At 33.1% G+C, this 13,194-nt stretch overlaps 1 protein-coding gene across 1 annotated transcript; it reads right to left on the reverse strand.

The window, feature by feature from the left end:
* Positions 1 to 1,850: 1,850 nt before the first annotated feature.
* LOC105162258 (S-adenosyl-L-methionine-dependent methyltransferases superfamily protein) lies at positions 1,851 to 9,790 on the reverse strand. Its single transcript, XM_011080253.3, has 8 exons — positions 9,425 to 9,790; positions 8,068 to 8,168; positions 7,850 to 7,990; positions 6,100 to 6,181; positions 4,619 to 4,812; positions 4,359 to 4,470; positions 3,231 to 3,335; positions 1,851 to 2,109 (listed from the first exon to the last, which is right to left on the reverse strand). Exons 1-8 carry the CDS (start codon positions 9,575 to 9,577, stop codon positions 1,981 to 1,983), a joined length of 1,017 nt encoding a protein of 338 aa, XP_011078555.2. The 5' UTR covers positions 9,578 to 9,790; the 3' UTR covers positions 1,851 to 1,980.
* Between the last annotated feature and the right edge of the window lie 3,404 nt (positions 9,791 to 13,194).

Below are 13,194 nucleotides of genomic sequence, written 5' to 3' on the forward strand. Positions count from 1 at the left end.
AATGCTAGCTGTGTGTGAGCCGCACTCTAATATAGAGAGAAGATATGAAGGTGGTTTCTATTCTATTATGGAGGATTAAAGTGTTGTCTTCTGTATGAGTGTTAACCATTTCACAAGAATTTGCGTGAGAGGCCTGTTGTGGAAAGGGATGATTCGCCTATCCAAGATGACCTCAGGCTCCAAGACCAAATGCCCATGGGGTGTGAGCATGACAGGAAGGTTCCGCGGGGCTACGAAGTTTCCATGACATTTCTTCAGCTGGGAAACGTGGAAAGTGGAGTGAATCTTGGTATGAGGGGGTAGATCTAGTCTGTACACCACCTTGGCAATGCGGGCAAAAAACGTTAGGAGAAATTGAGTAGCTGAATGATAAAGAGTTTTGTACCACCATTAAGCAAGAGGAAGCCACTGACACCATTCCTTAGGTCGATCGTGACACATGCAACAAAGATAGCCCTTCAAACACCTGTTCACAACCTCTATTTGCCCGTCCAACTGGGGGTGGTAGGTGGTGGATGTGTGTAGCTTCACTCATTGCAGCTTAAAGAACTCCTGCCAGAACTGGCTGTGCAAAACAGAGTCTCGACCACTCACTATGGATTCAGACATTCTGTGGAGTTTGTGCACCGAGTTGAGGAAAGCTTGAGCTACTGCATGGAGTTGAAGGGACGCTTTAACCCAATAAAATGTACATACATGATCAAAAATAGAGTTATACTTAATTTATACTTAAAAATTTTATGTTCACGAGGATCAAGTACGGTAAATGCTAGTATATATATAAAGAAATCAACGTCACACGTCTGAGAGAGGATGATTCATTAATTAAGTTTTCTAAGTCAATATGCAACTCCGGAAACAAGGAAATGCATTTAACATAGCTGCAGGCTATGTTTAGTGTTTGTTATTTGATTGATTTCTCTTTATATCCTTCCTTTTGGACAAAATGCAATTTATCTCATGTGATTTGAGAAATGAATAAAAAAAACTCTATAAAAAATAAAATAATAAATTTATTTCCTATGTTTTAAAAAATGAAGCAAATTACTCCCTATCTAAACCATTGATATAGGGGTAATTTACTTCATTTTTTCAAACATATGGAATAATTTGCTATTTTTTTTTCACAAGTAGGTATTTGCTCATTTCATATATCACAAAGGGTAAATTGCATTTAATCCCCTCCCTTCTTTCGATCTTTCTTTGATACGTTCTGCATATATGAACTGTAAAGAAGTACTATAAAAGGAATTATTTCACTATTGGTCCCTAAGTTAGTGACTAAATTACTTTTGATACCTTATATTCCAACTTCATCAATTTTGATTCTCAAGTTTTAGTTTTGATCCTCAAATTTTCTTAAAATGATCAAAATTAACACCAATCGCCAGTTGACCGTCTCAAACTAATAAAGGGACAGACTCTTTTAGTCAAATAACTGTCATCTTTGATTATTTTAAAAAAAAAAATTGAGAATAAACATCGATGAAATCCGAAAGTATAAAAAATTGTTGATAACTACCTAAGGCATCAAAAGTGAATTTCTCTTAAGTTTGCTAGTTTCACCCAAAATGATGCTGACACCTGTTTTTTCCCAATAACATCTAAGGCCTATAATTTTTTGTCTTTATTGTTGGTTTGCCACCTTTTCCCTACGCAAAAAAGGTTCCTTCATTAGTTTAAACGGTTAACAAATGATCATCACTAATTTTAATCATTTAAGAAAACTCGGAGACCAAAATTAATAAAGTCGGAACATGAAGTACCAAAAGCAACTTAATAACTTAAGACAGCAAAAAATAAATCATCCCTAACATAAAAAACAACAAATCAAAAGTAAAGGCAAAGAATGAGAAACAAGAGGATCAAGCATATATACATTATAACCTTACATTGCTTCCTGGGGAGTGTCTGTGGAGTGCAAAAATCATTTCCCACTAATCGAGTAATTTTACATTGCAAAAGGAGAAAGCGAAAGCTTCAAGGTTTTTCTGCAGAAAACATGATAAAGGATTGCTGAACTTTCTTGGAATAATTGACGAGACCACACGACGTGCACAGGTCTTCAATCTCCTCTTCCGTTAAATAGTTGTAGTCGTTCGTGATCCTCTGTTGAACAAAATGTGACGTAGTCATATATTTCAGCAAACCACATGGAATACATAAAGCACTACAGAAAGTATTGTGAATCTGTCATGAAATGCTCCACAGACAGCTAGGAAACCTAAACAGCACACAGGAGATTTTTAGATTTCTAAGACTTGGCTCTGGACTTCTGTATTGGCAAGTATATAGTTGCTTCAGATACATTACCCAGTTTCTTTTCTTATGTTAGACTAAGTAAACATTTAGCCTGGAATGATGATTAAGCAAATGTTGCATTCGCAGAATCTGTTCCTTAACTGCTGCTACATATAGGAGGAAAGGTTCGAAACAATGCACACAACTATGATTTCCAAGACATTCATATAGAGGAATGTCAGCTCTTCATACTTCTCTATGGTCGAATTAACAGTGATAAAGAAAATAAACGGGCCAAAAAATTTGATATACTCCATGGAGGAGCAGTGTTATACTTAATATTTCTCTGGATTGTGTCTGTTTTCTTTCTGTACTTAAAGTCCATAACAGGTTACTTACTGATTTGAGCCAAAGATAGTTTAGCTATCTCCATGGTCACCAAAAATATGCTAAGAAGAGAAACATCTATAAAAGAGTTGACAAATAACAATTTATAAACCATAAATTATCATGGACTGACTAGACTATGAATATTTACTGTAAGTATGAAAACCTCCACATTCACAACTTTGCAGTGGCTGATCACTCAATGGTGAAGGTATAATCTCTTCGCAAGGGTCATGCTGAATGAAATCCTCCTTAACTAGAAGTTCTCAAGAATTCTCTGCTGCATCGTGTGAACTCAATGGAGTGAGCAAGTCGTCTATACGTTTTTACCATACTATCTATCTTTATTTTCATAGAGGTCTAGGTTTATATTAATCTATCTACTATATTTCCTACATATATGTTTATAGAACTTCTACTTAATCCACTTATTTGCTATTCCTGACGTAGCCCTTAGAAGTTTAGTTCTGATACTAGGGAATGAATTGCATTTCATTCTACAAATATCACTTTCCCTACAATGTTTTCTAAAAGCAAGATGACGACATGCTTCAGTAATCAGAAACACAGGGTAGGAGTCATAGATTTGTAAGAAGGATCACCTGTCTGAAAGGCCTCAACAAAATAGGGGTTGATGAACTGATTCTAAGGAAAGTACTTCCAACAAAAACACCACCACTTCGTAATATTCGATTAATTTCAGCAACCTGACATGAAGCAGAAAGAAGAAATCAAACGTAAGGACTGTAATTCTGTAATTCTGATATTACAAGAATGCAGTCAAGAAACAAATAAGGGAAGGCAAACCACATACCAAAAGTTCGTAAAGCAAAAGAACAAGAAAAGGCAAAGTACTAAGTTAACAAAGGCCCATTTCAATCTAAGAATTTAGTCAGTAACATACAGTTGATTCAAAGGCTTCCATCCTAAAATAACCGAAGTCACTGTATTTCAAGTAGTTATTTGACTAACTCAGTGACAGCGATATCACATATAACCAATGACCATGTCATCTTATGGGCTAACAGGCAGAAAGGAACGCAAAATAAGATTTAATATATCTAGTGTTCTCAGTCACAGCCAGATTTTTTTCCTGAAATATAGCATGTGAAATTCATTGCCATAAATAGGCAGCTGTGAGTTCAAGAACATAGAAATCTGCTTAGTCTGGCTATGCTGTCCTTAATCAGCACCTCATCCTTAGCCTGGCTATATAGTATTTAACAACTACCTCATTTAAAAGTTTAAACATTAAATGAGGCTGTTATTCAATAATTAGGGATAAAGTATTAACAATTTCAATTGTTTATAACACAACCATTTGAGGTTTGTGGGACCTGATGCAGGCATTAGAGTCAAGAAAGGATGTTGGACCAAGACAGATGATCCTAAGATTTTCACGCATAAATGGCACTTCTATTTAATCCACACTTATTTGACAAGTGAAATTAATGTTTCTTTTGATATCTAGGTAGATTGAGTATTCCCTTGATATTTTGTGTACAAGTCAGTATCTAAGTAATTATGATATTAGTAACAGATATATAGACATTTTTTAATCATGAATTGTTGTTGTGCCATTTTTTCACAAAAGAACCATGCTTTGTACCATAAAATGCAACAGAATGGTGGATTATCAAAGAGACAAACACTAGAAATTCAAAAGTGAAAAAGAAAAAGGGTCATATACCCCCGACAAGTAGTTGGAATTTGCAAACTAGAAAACTTACAGCATTTGAAGGAGATGGCCAACAATGCAAGGCAGCACCAGCATGAACGGCATCAACTGAACCAGATGGAAAAGGAAGTCTAGAAACATCAGCTCTCACAAGTGCAAGATTACTGCATTGATTTGAACAATAAATGATTGCAAAATTTACTTCCATCAAAAGAAAAGAAAGAACTTACTGAGGTCAAGAGAAAAACTATTCCAAACATCCATATTCCAAATAATCAGACATACAAGGGAAACAGAGAAGAAAATACTCACGAGCTTAAGATAGCATCATCATTTTTTATGAAATCATAACATTGACGAAGCATATTTTCAGAAAAATCAAGTGCAATGACTCTTGAATAGGCCCCCGATTTCGCAAATTTCCTGGAGAACAAACCACTGCCACAGCTCACATCAACAAGGACTCCACCTTCAGCTGGCTTAAAATACTCCTGGGCCATATTGAACTGCATGGAATATAGCAAGAGAGTTCCTTGAACTCAGTAGCTTATGTGGATATGCAGATGTGATATCAATCAAAGAAAATACATCATACTTACATGTTATTCAGGTTAAGTATTATGTGCTAAAATGCTTTCTGGAGCATTAAAAACAACAAGATAGTCTGACTATAAGAAATCAGATAACCTAGTCACAGAAGTAAATGTGATTCACAACATAATGTAAGTTCAGCACATAAAACAGAAAGCAGTATGAGCAGAATGAAAATTAGTGTATGTTTAGAATGGTAATTTGAAACACATAAGAAATGCAAACATTAGTGAAGTAACACACTTATCTAATGGACATTTCATCCAAATACGGGATGAAAAATAAATAGATAAACAAAACTAATGGTTCGATAAATGCTTCTTTACGATACATTTACAGGAATTTATCTTCCTATTTTCAACTAAATAACGTTTTGGAAAAATAATTCCGTTTATTTACTAATGAAGACTGTCCTCTACTGGTACAATCAGTTGGATGAGATAATAAGCAACATCAAATTCTACACATAGATAAGGTATATAAGAAGTCAAAATGAATTTAGGATCGATTAGATAAAGTGGTTGCAGCTGGGTCTAAAAGGGCATATGATCGGAGTGAAATGCAGACATGAAAAAAAAAAACTTTAGAGTACAGGCATGAAAACCTGATATACAGAAGACAGGGGAGCATAGGGAAGCCAAGGAACATGCAGAGTGGAGAAAGTGCCAACATAATCTTAAGTTCTCTTCCAAAGTAAATATATATAACAGCAGGCATCTCTGCTCAATTAAAGCCTATCACTCATTGTTCCTTGCTACCTCAAGGTAGCCTAGTGCTCCAGGATGACATATGGAGGAAAATTTGTAAGCCACACCCATTTGAGATCAGCAGAACATGCCAGATTGCATTGAAGGGACATCCAGTGACATTTTGAGCATAACAAACATATGATAAATGTAAAGAAAGAAATTAAGCACATATAACAATCATATATTTTGGCTACTTCAGTAAATGACAAAACTTTTTCTGGAACAGATGCATTGAAGCATAATATAAAGATATTAATTAAGCATACAATCAAATTTCCACAATACATACATGAAAAAACTCAATCATGATATTTTGTTCCATACCCTTTTGTGTTTCCCTTCTTTGAAAGTGAAGGCATCATAATCAATTCATGTCTACATACTACCTCCATTCTACAGAGTTTACTGACATTGTGTGTACTGGCTTAAAAACAGGAACTACCAAGAAGTTACCTCTTCATCCGGACCAGGGAAACCACTACGGTTAAAATTTTGACGCCAGCCTCTCTCATATACAAATGAAACAAGTGGACTCCTGAAAAAAAAAAAAAGAAAAGGGCACCAGCATCAAACTCGAACAGTTTCTTTGCTCCAAATACTTGATACAATTTTTCCATGACATATTAAATACTTGCTATCGTCTATAAAAGAAAAGGAAGAAAAAGATGCGTAAGAGCTGCAAAACATTGTCTAAAGGTTCTCATGAAGTACAAAATCCTGATGATTGTCTCATTTGCAGTTGGCCTGGTTAGTCATACTTGGTCACTTATGGATAAGCCACGCTCTATTCACTAGAAAGTTGCTCTTAGGATCTTGAAATATATAAAGACATCTCCTGGTAAAGGGTTATTATTCAAGTAACATGGACATGTCAAGCTAGAAGCTTATTATGATGTAGACTATGTCGGGTCCAAAGATGATAGGAAGTCTACCTCTGGGTATTACACCTGTGCGGGGGGAAATCTTGTGACTTGGCGTAACAAAAAACAAACTACAGTTGTTAGATCAAGTGCAGAGGCTGAATATGAGGCTATGGCTCACACTACTACTGAGGTTTTGTGGTTAAGGAATCTATTAAAAGAGTTAGGTGTCACATACAATGACACTTATCCACTAGTTTGCAACGCTGTAGTGAGTCAGAAAATTTGCACTCCCTTTACTCCTTTTTCAGAGCAAAGAACATGTAGCAAGGCTTTGGGAACACAACAGTTAATATATTGTGCAACAAGTTGTGCATGATTTATATATTTGCTCCAGCTTGAGGGGCAGTGCCGGAATATTAGAATTTGTAATGTTAAGATCTCTACATATCTTTGCTTGGATCGGACAATCAGTATCTTTGATAGTTGTCAATTAGTCGTAGTTATCATTTAATTCCATCCCTATATATAGGGTTGGAAGAATCAAACAGTATACAATATCTCTCTTCCCTTTCTACAAAGCGAAAGATCAAAATATTGAGGTAACCATGCCTATTGTCATTCTTACTTGTATTGGATATAAAGATATCTTAAAAGGAACTACAGGAAACCAAAAAAAAAAAAAAAGATAATTGTCATGTGCATAATGCCCTTATAGGAAAACATTTTTTTGTATATCTCAAAGCAGCAATTAAGATTGATATCTTTCGTGTATAAATAAAACAAGGGAGTGTGAGGGGAAAAAATAGCACTTGACTGCTACATGGCATTCCAGTTTGAAAATGAATTTTCACGTAGCTTATGTGAGTAGTGTCGAAATGAAAGCTTTCTCGAAGACAATGCAAACTCGCTACCATCAAATTATATTTTGCTAGGGCTAGGCATTCATCTTATGTGACGTGAGTGGATGGCAAGATTCTTCCACAATAAGCAAGAACATAATATATGGATGGGACAATTCATTTTCTGGAGTCCAGACTAGAGCCCCATGTGAAGAGTAAATTTTGAATTTTTTGATATTGATGATGCCTTGCCTTGTTATAAAATAAAGCAGAAGTTGCTTGACAGATCCAAAAAAAATTCCTATAGAGAACTCAAAAGAGTGTACAATGCGGATATCACAACCTTTTGACATTAAAAAAACATGAAAAAGTATGAAGCACACTATGATGATCAATCCAAAGTGACTTCATTACGAGAATAACTGCTACATGTAATTTCGGTATGATGAAACAGCAATAATTTTTCCAGAAAATGAGATTATGATGATTAATATTTCACACCTGAAGAGCTCAGTCCCAGCTGGTTTAAACTCATTGTACTCCTTTGTCCCAGAAGTAACAGTGAGATCAAGATAGATGTTTTTGCTCGAATAGGACTTGTTGCACTTCCTACATTTGAAACCAGACCTGTAGATTGCTGGTCTGCATCATGATAGCCCGGAATTAGAAAAGCACCATCTCATAGAACAAGCTTTACTATTATTTCAAATTTAACTTACAAGTTGAAACCTGAAGGGCCTTTTCTTATTAGCGGCTCATAACAAATGGGGCAAGCAAACAAGTCAACATCTGTAGTATCTTGGGCTTCAGTTGTTAATTCCTATCAAGCATAGGAGTGCCCAGTTATTTAGCGCAAGGCAAAGTCCTCAAGGAAAGATTCTTTTCTTTTAAAACATAAGACCAAACAAGTATCACGCAATGAACAAATCATGCGCCTGAATTTGAAGAACATGATACAATTAAACTCTTTCTTATGGTACAAAAGGTTCACTATGGTACATTGCTATAGTTGAAAGAGTTTGAGCGTGATGATGTAGCATGCTTATTTTATCAGGATGACCGAGCCTACAAATAATGCATTCCTTAGATTTGAAAACTGATAAAAGCTTATATGTAATTGTGGGGCTACAGTTGGGTCCATCTACTGTACTATTGGTCTTAAGAAATATGAGCTGTACTGTCATGAATAACATCTAAAACGCTTCTCTTAGTGCACAGAGCATGCGATATCTCTGATCTAAACAAAATACATTTTAGCCTATACCATCCATGTAGAGGAAAATTTGAGTGAGTTCTGGCATGAATAATACAAAGCAAGCCTAGATAATCAATTGAAAAACATCTAAGCATTAACTTCTTCACAAAACTTCGTGGAACTAGTGATCCTGCAAACTTTATGATCTCAAATTGGGCTTCCATTTTGTAAGTTATTATTAACTGCAACAGGCATCAGGAATCCCCAGACTTTAGCAATCTGAGTTTACCTGTAATAGAGCCTTAGAGACATTAAGCAATTGTAATATACAAAGCGACACCTTTATCTAATGCAAAACCAACATTCTTGTGCTGTCTAATAATTCTCCATCAGTTCAACCACAATGTTCACATAGCATGGCAACATCAGTACCTAACAACTCCTAATTGGAAAAATAAAACTGTAACAACTCATAATTCAGTAACTACCTATACTTTATTTCCTTGATACATCAAAAATAAGACACGAACCGAATGAAATCAACAATTAGTGCTACAAAACAGCAAAAAGGATAAATTATTTCCCACAAACAAGTTCAACAACTGAACCACGTTTACTTATCAGTGCAAATGAGCAATAACACTTGCTAATTTAATTCAAAGAACAAATATTTAGTCTCCAGATTCCAATCCTTTTTCCAGAATCTCCATCTTCTTTTTCTATGGTTTTAGTGAATCCAAGCAGAACCCAGTACCACATGCCCATCCAACATTCTTCCCGCGCGCAACCACCTCCACACACAAAATCCAACATACACGCATTCAAGGACAAGCAAGAAAACTATAGACATAAAGCGAGTCAAGAGCGAGCAAAAGAAGTACGGGCTCCAGAGCAACAGCAGAGCTTGCTCGGATTCTTGCAGAAGAGACCCCGGGAGGAGGACGGAGCCGGGAATCACGAAAAAGACGAGGGTTCCTCGGGAAGAAAGCAGAATTTTGGTAGAAACGGAGAGAAGCTTGAGCAGCGACGGCCATACCCTACGGCTGATGATGGTTGGCTTCCCTTGTCTTCTTGCTTGATGATCCTCTATGCGATGTATATACATACACACACAAGCCTATGTATATTGGTGATTTCACCAGAGAGAGGAGAATTGGAGGAAATTTCTGATATGTTTGCTTCATTTTTTGTGAATGTATGGTAATTGTGTGGCCAACGAAGAGGGATTTTGAATTTCTGGTATTGTAGTTAAATTATGGGATAATTTCATACTTCAATACTCAAACTATACCTCGTGTCCAATTTTAGTGCCTTAAATTTTTAAGTAATCAGATTTGATACTCAAAATTTATGATATTTATCCATATGAACACTCTTCCTTAAATTACTCGTAAAAACAGACGGTCAACTCAATTTTGGATTGTAATTAGGCAAAAACTTATCTACATATGTTTGGATGTCATTCTAATAAGAATGTTTACGTGAAAGAATGTATTGTGAGTGTGGAATCGAGCTACCATTGAAAACTTCTTAAACCAAAATAAATTCAGAAAGAAGGTTTTGGGCATGTCTTAAAAAATAGTATTAAATAATAACAAAATAAAGTAAATAAGAACAAAGCATCTATTTATCTTGTCTTCAATGGTAGTTCGTAACTACACTCATAATATGTTTTTTTTCACAAAAATATTCTCATTAGACTAACCCGTACTCGAATTTGAGTAAGATGGAAACTGATCTCTCCTCATCCATCTCATTTTTTGCAAAATTTTCCTCAATTCCTTTCTTTCAGCTCTATTTTGTGTGGTGAATGAAAGGATAACCAAACATGCCAATGAGGAGCTCCCATCTAATTTTTTTCTCCAAAATTGGGTTGATTGTTTGTTCTAATAATTCAATGGGGGTATTCAGATAGATGAAAATTATAAACGTTGTGTACAAAGTTTGATGATAGGAAATTCGGGGGACTACAACTGAAATAGGGTATACTTTGGATATGAAAAGTGTAATTATCCCTTTAAACTCTATATTTCCACAACTTCGGGTCGTTTGCTCTGTGACATAACTTATTTGGGTAATAGGATAAAGAAACAAGGATTAATTACAATTATATTTTCTGAAAATGCTAAATTATACTTTCTCTAAAGAAATTTTGAAATTACACTTACACCCTCTTCAAAAATTCTTTTACACCTGATCTCCTTCCGTTAGGGTTTGAATAGAAAATCTAGACGCAAGCAAAGAAAAATACATAAATTTTTTTTTTACCCCTCATTTAACATTCTCATGTATATTTTTGTATTTCTAAATAAATAAACATAATATATATATATGATGTGAGGCTACATCATTATATTTTTCTTTCATAAGTACAAAATTATTACATGAAAGCATTAAAATGAGAAATAAAATTAAAACCTTATGCAATTCTTTTTGTTAACATTAATATTTTTGTCCAAATCCTAACAAAAAGAGATCAAGTGTAAACAATAAATTTTTGGATGAGGTGTATATATAATTTCAATTTTTTTTTAAAAAAATATAATTTTATATTTTCAGAGAGCGTCTTAATATAATTAACCCTAAAAAAATTAGTACTAATTGTACTATATTTACTTAAACTGTTTTGGTTGAATAACTCAAAAATCCAACTATTTAGGTTGAGTTACTAGAGAGAAATAATGATTTGCACCGGAGACGAGGATAAGATTAAACCTAAAAAAGCGTATTGAACAATTTATCCAACTTAATAATAAAAAGTAGATAGGGCCTTGAGTTGGTTCAATTTGAAGTTTCCTTTCTTTTATTTTCATTTTCCTTCCTATCTTGGGTTGGAGAGACAATTTTTTGGATTAAATTCTCTATTTTAAATTCTGTTGCATCTTATATTTTCATTACATATACGCGCTATGTGTAAAAATTTAATACCATTTATTTTGTCTAAGACAAGATGTTATATATTTTGTGAATATGTATTAAATGTAGCAAGAATTTACGTCATTTGTTTGGTTGTGTTTTTATTTTTAATTTTTACTCTATCAAATGGTGACGAAAGCGAAACCAAATTGGTTTATACTTATTTTCATTAGAAATGTTTTTCTATCATTCATATATCAATTATTATTTATAGGACTTAATTTATTTTTGTAATATTGCAAATGAGTAAACTATTTCATTTAAAAAAAAAAAAAAAAGCAGCACTTTAGTCCCCATGTCTTTTTCAAAATAGAGCAATTACATTCCCCACCCGATTTCATGTAGTTCACGCACTTTTCCTTCAATTTTATTTTTTAATTTTTAATTCTCAAATTATATTTTATAACCTCATTTAATAACGGTTTGATCTTGGTAGATCAACGATGTAGATTTTATTTATTTCTATTAACCATTAAAATTTGAACAAAAAATAGAAATTTAAATTTAAATTTGAATAATTATAAAGGACTCAATTGGTATCTTAATTTCAGTATTAATGTCACGTTGCTATATGAATAATTACAAATGACGTAATTAGTACCCGAGTTTTATTACGAATATCACTTTACTACCCAATTCATATTTTTTATTTAATTTTTATGTAATGGCTAATCTACTATTAGATATTAAAATAAAAAATAATAAATATATCAAAAGAATTACATAAATTTCTATCGACATATTTTGTCTTTAATTAACACAATTGATTTTCAATTCCATTTTAGTTATCCAAATTAATATATTTTCATTATTTTGATACTTTCTACTATCGTTGTCTCTGAATGTATATAAAAAAACTCATTATTAAATAACTTAAATTAATAGTCAAGTCCCGAGAAATAGAAATTTTCATCATCAAATTTAACATATTTCTTTAGCATTTAGTAGAGATATTAAAATTTGATTGCAAAACTTAAATATAGGTTCAAAAGTTTCGATTTTAAATTATTTTTTTCTAAAAGTTTAGAATGTAAATTCAACTTTTCTATGGTTGCAATGTATTTTACATTAACTTTTCATATAATTAAGTACTAAGTTGTGACTCCTCTTATTTAATTATATTAAATATTATCAGTTTTAACAAATTAATTTATGATACGAACGAAATTTAATATTTTTTTACCTACTTTTATTTTAAAGTTTATTTACAAAAAAATATTTGAGTTAATTTGGGATGAAAATTTTTTTATACGAAACTTGTTTATTTAAATTGTAAAAGTTAGAAAGTCCCAAATATATTAGGAAATAAATTATTGGTTATGATTCAAATATATTAAAACTTTAAAGGACTAAATTGGAACTTTATAAAGTTATTAGGGTTAAATAATATAAGTTTAGAAATTAAGGGACCAATTTATAATTTTAATAAAATTGTCAAACTTTAAAAATAAGAAAAGAAAAAGATAAATGGAAAATCCAAGAGTTTGATGCGGTGGTGGGTGAGGACAAGGACACACGTGTTCCTCTCTCAACTTCTTGTGTCATCTATATCTATATGTAGAAAAAATACAAGCAATCTCCTTATGATATCGCAAATGAGCAAATTACTCCCTTATGAAAAAAAAATACCGATTTACCTTCCTGTATTTTTTAAAATATAACAATTTAACCCCAAAATTTTTTAAAATGAAGCAATTTACTTCCCTGTATTAGAAGGTAAATTGCTATATTTTAA

Source organism: Sesamum indicum, linkage group LG5, assembly GCF_026168435.1.
Source record: "Sesamum indicum cultivar Baizhima isolate 11 linkage group LG5, ASM2616843v1, whole genome shotgun sequence".
NCBI lineage: Eukaryota > Viridiplantae > Streptophyta > Magnoliopsida > Lamiales > Pedaliaceae > Sesamum > Sesamum indicum.

What these genes read in the sequence shown, in the direction of transcription:
- LOC105162258 (XM_011080253.3), bottom strand. Translation starts at nt 9,577, where the DNA reads ATGGCCGTCGCTGCTCAAGCTTCTCTCCGTTTCTACCAAAATTCTGCT. An exon ending in CTGCTGTTGCTCTGGAGCCC is followed by an intron (nt 8,169 to 9,424) that starts GTACTTCTTTTG and finishes TATGCTTGATAG; the next exon opens with GAATTAACAACTGAAGCCCA. An exon ending in TCCCTGGTCCGGATGAAGAG is followed by an intron (nt 4,813 to 6,099) that starts GTAACTTCTTGG and finishes TATTCCATGCAG; the next exon opens with TTCAATATGGCCCAGGAGTA.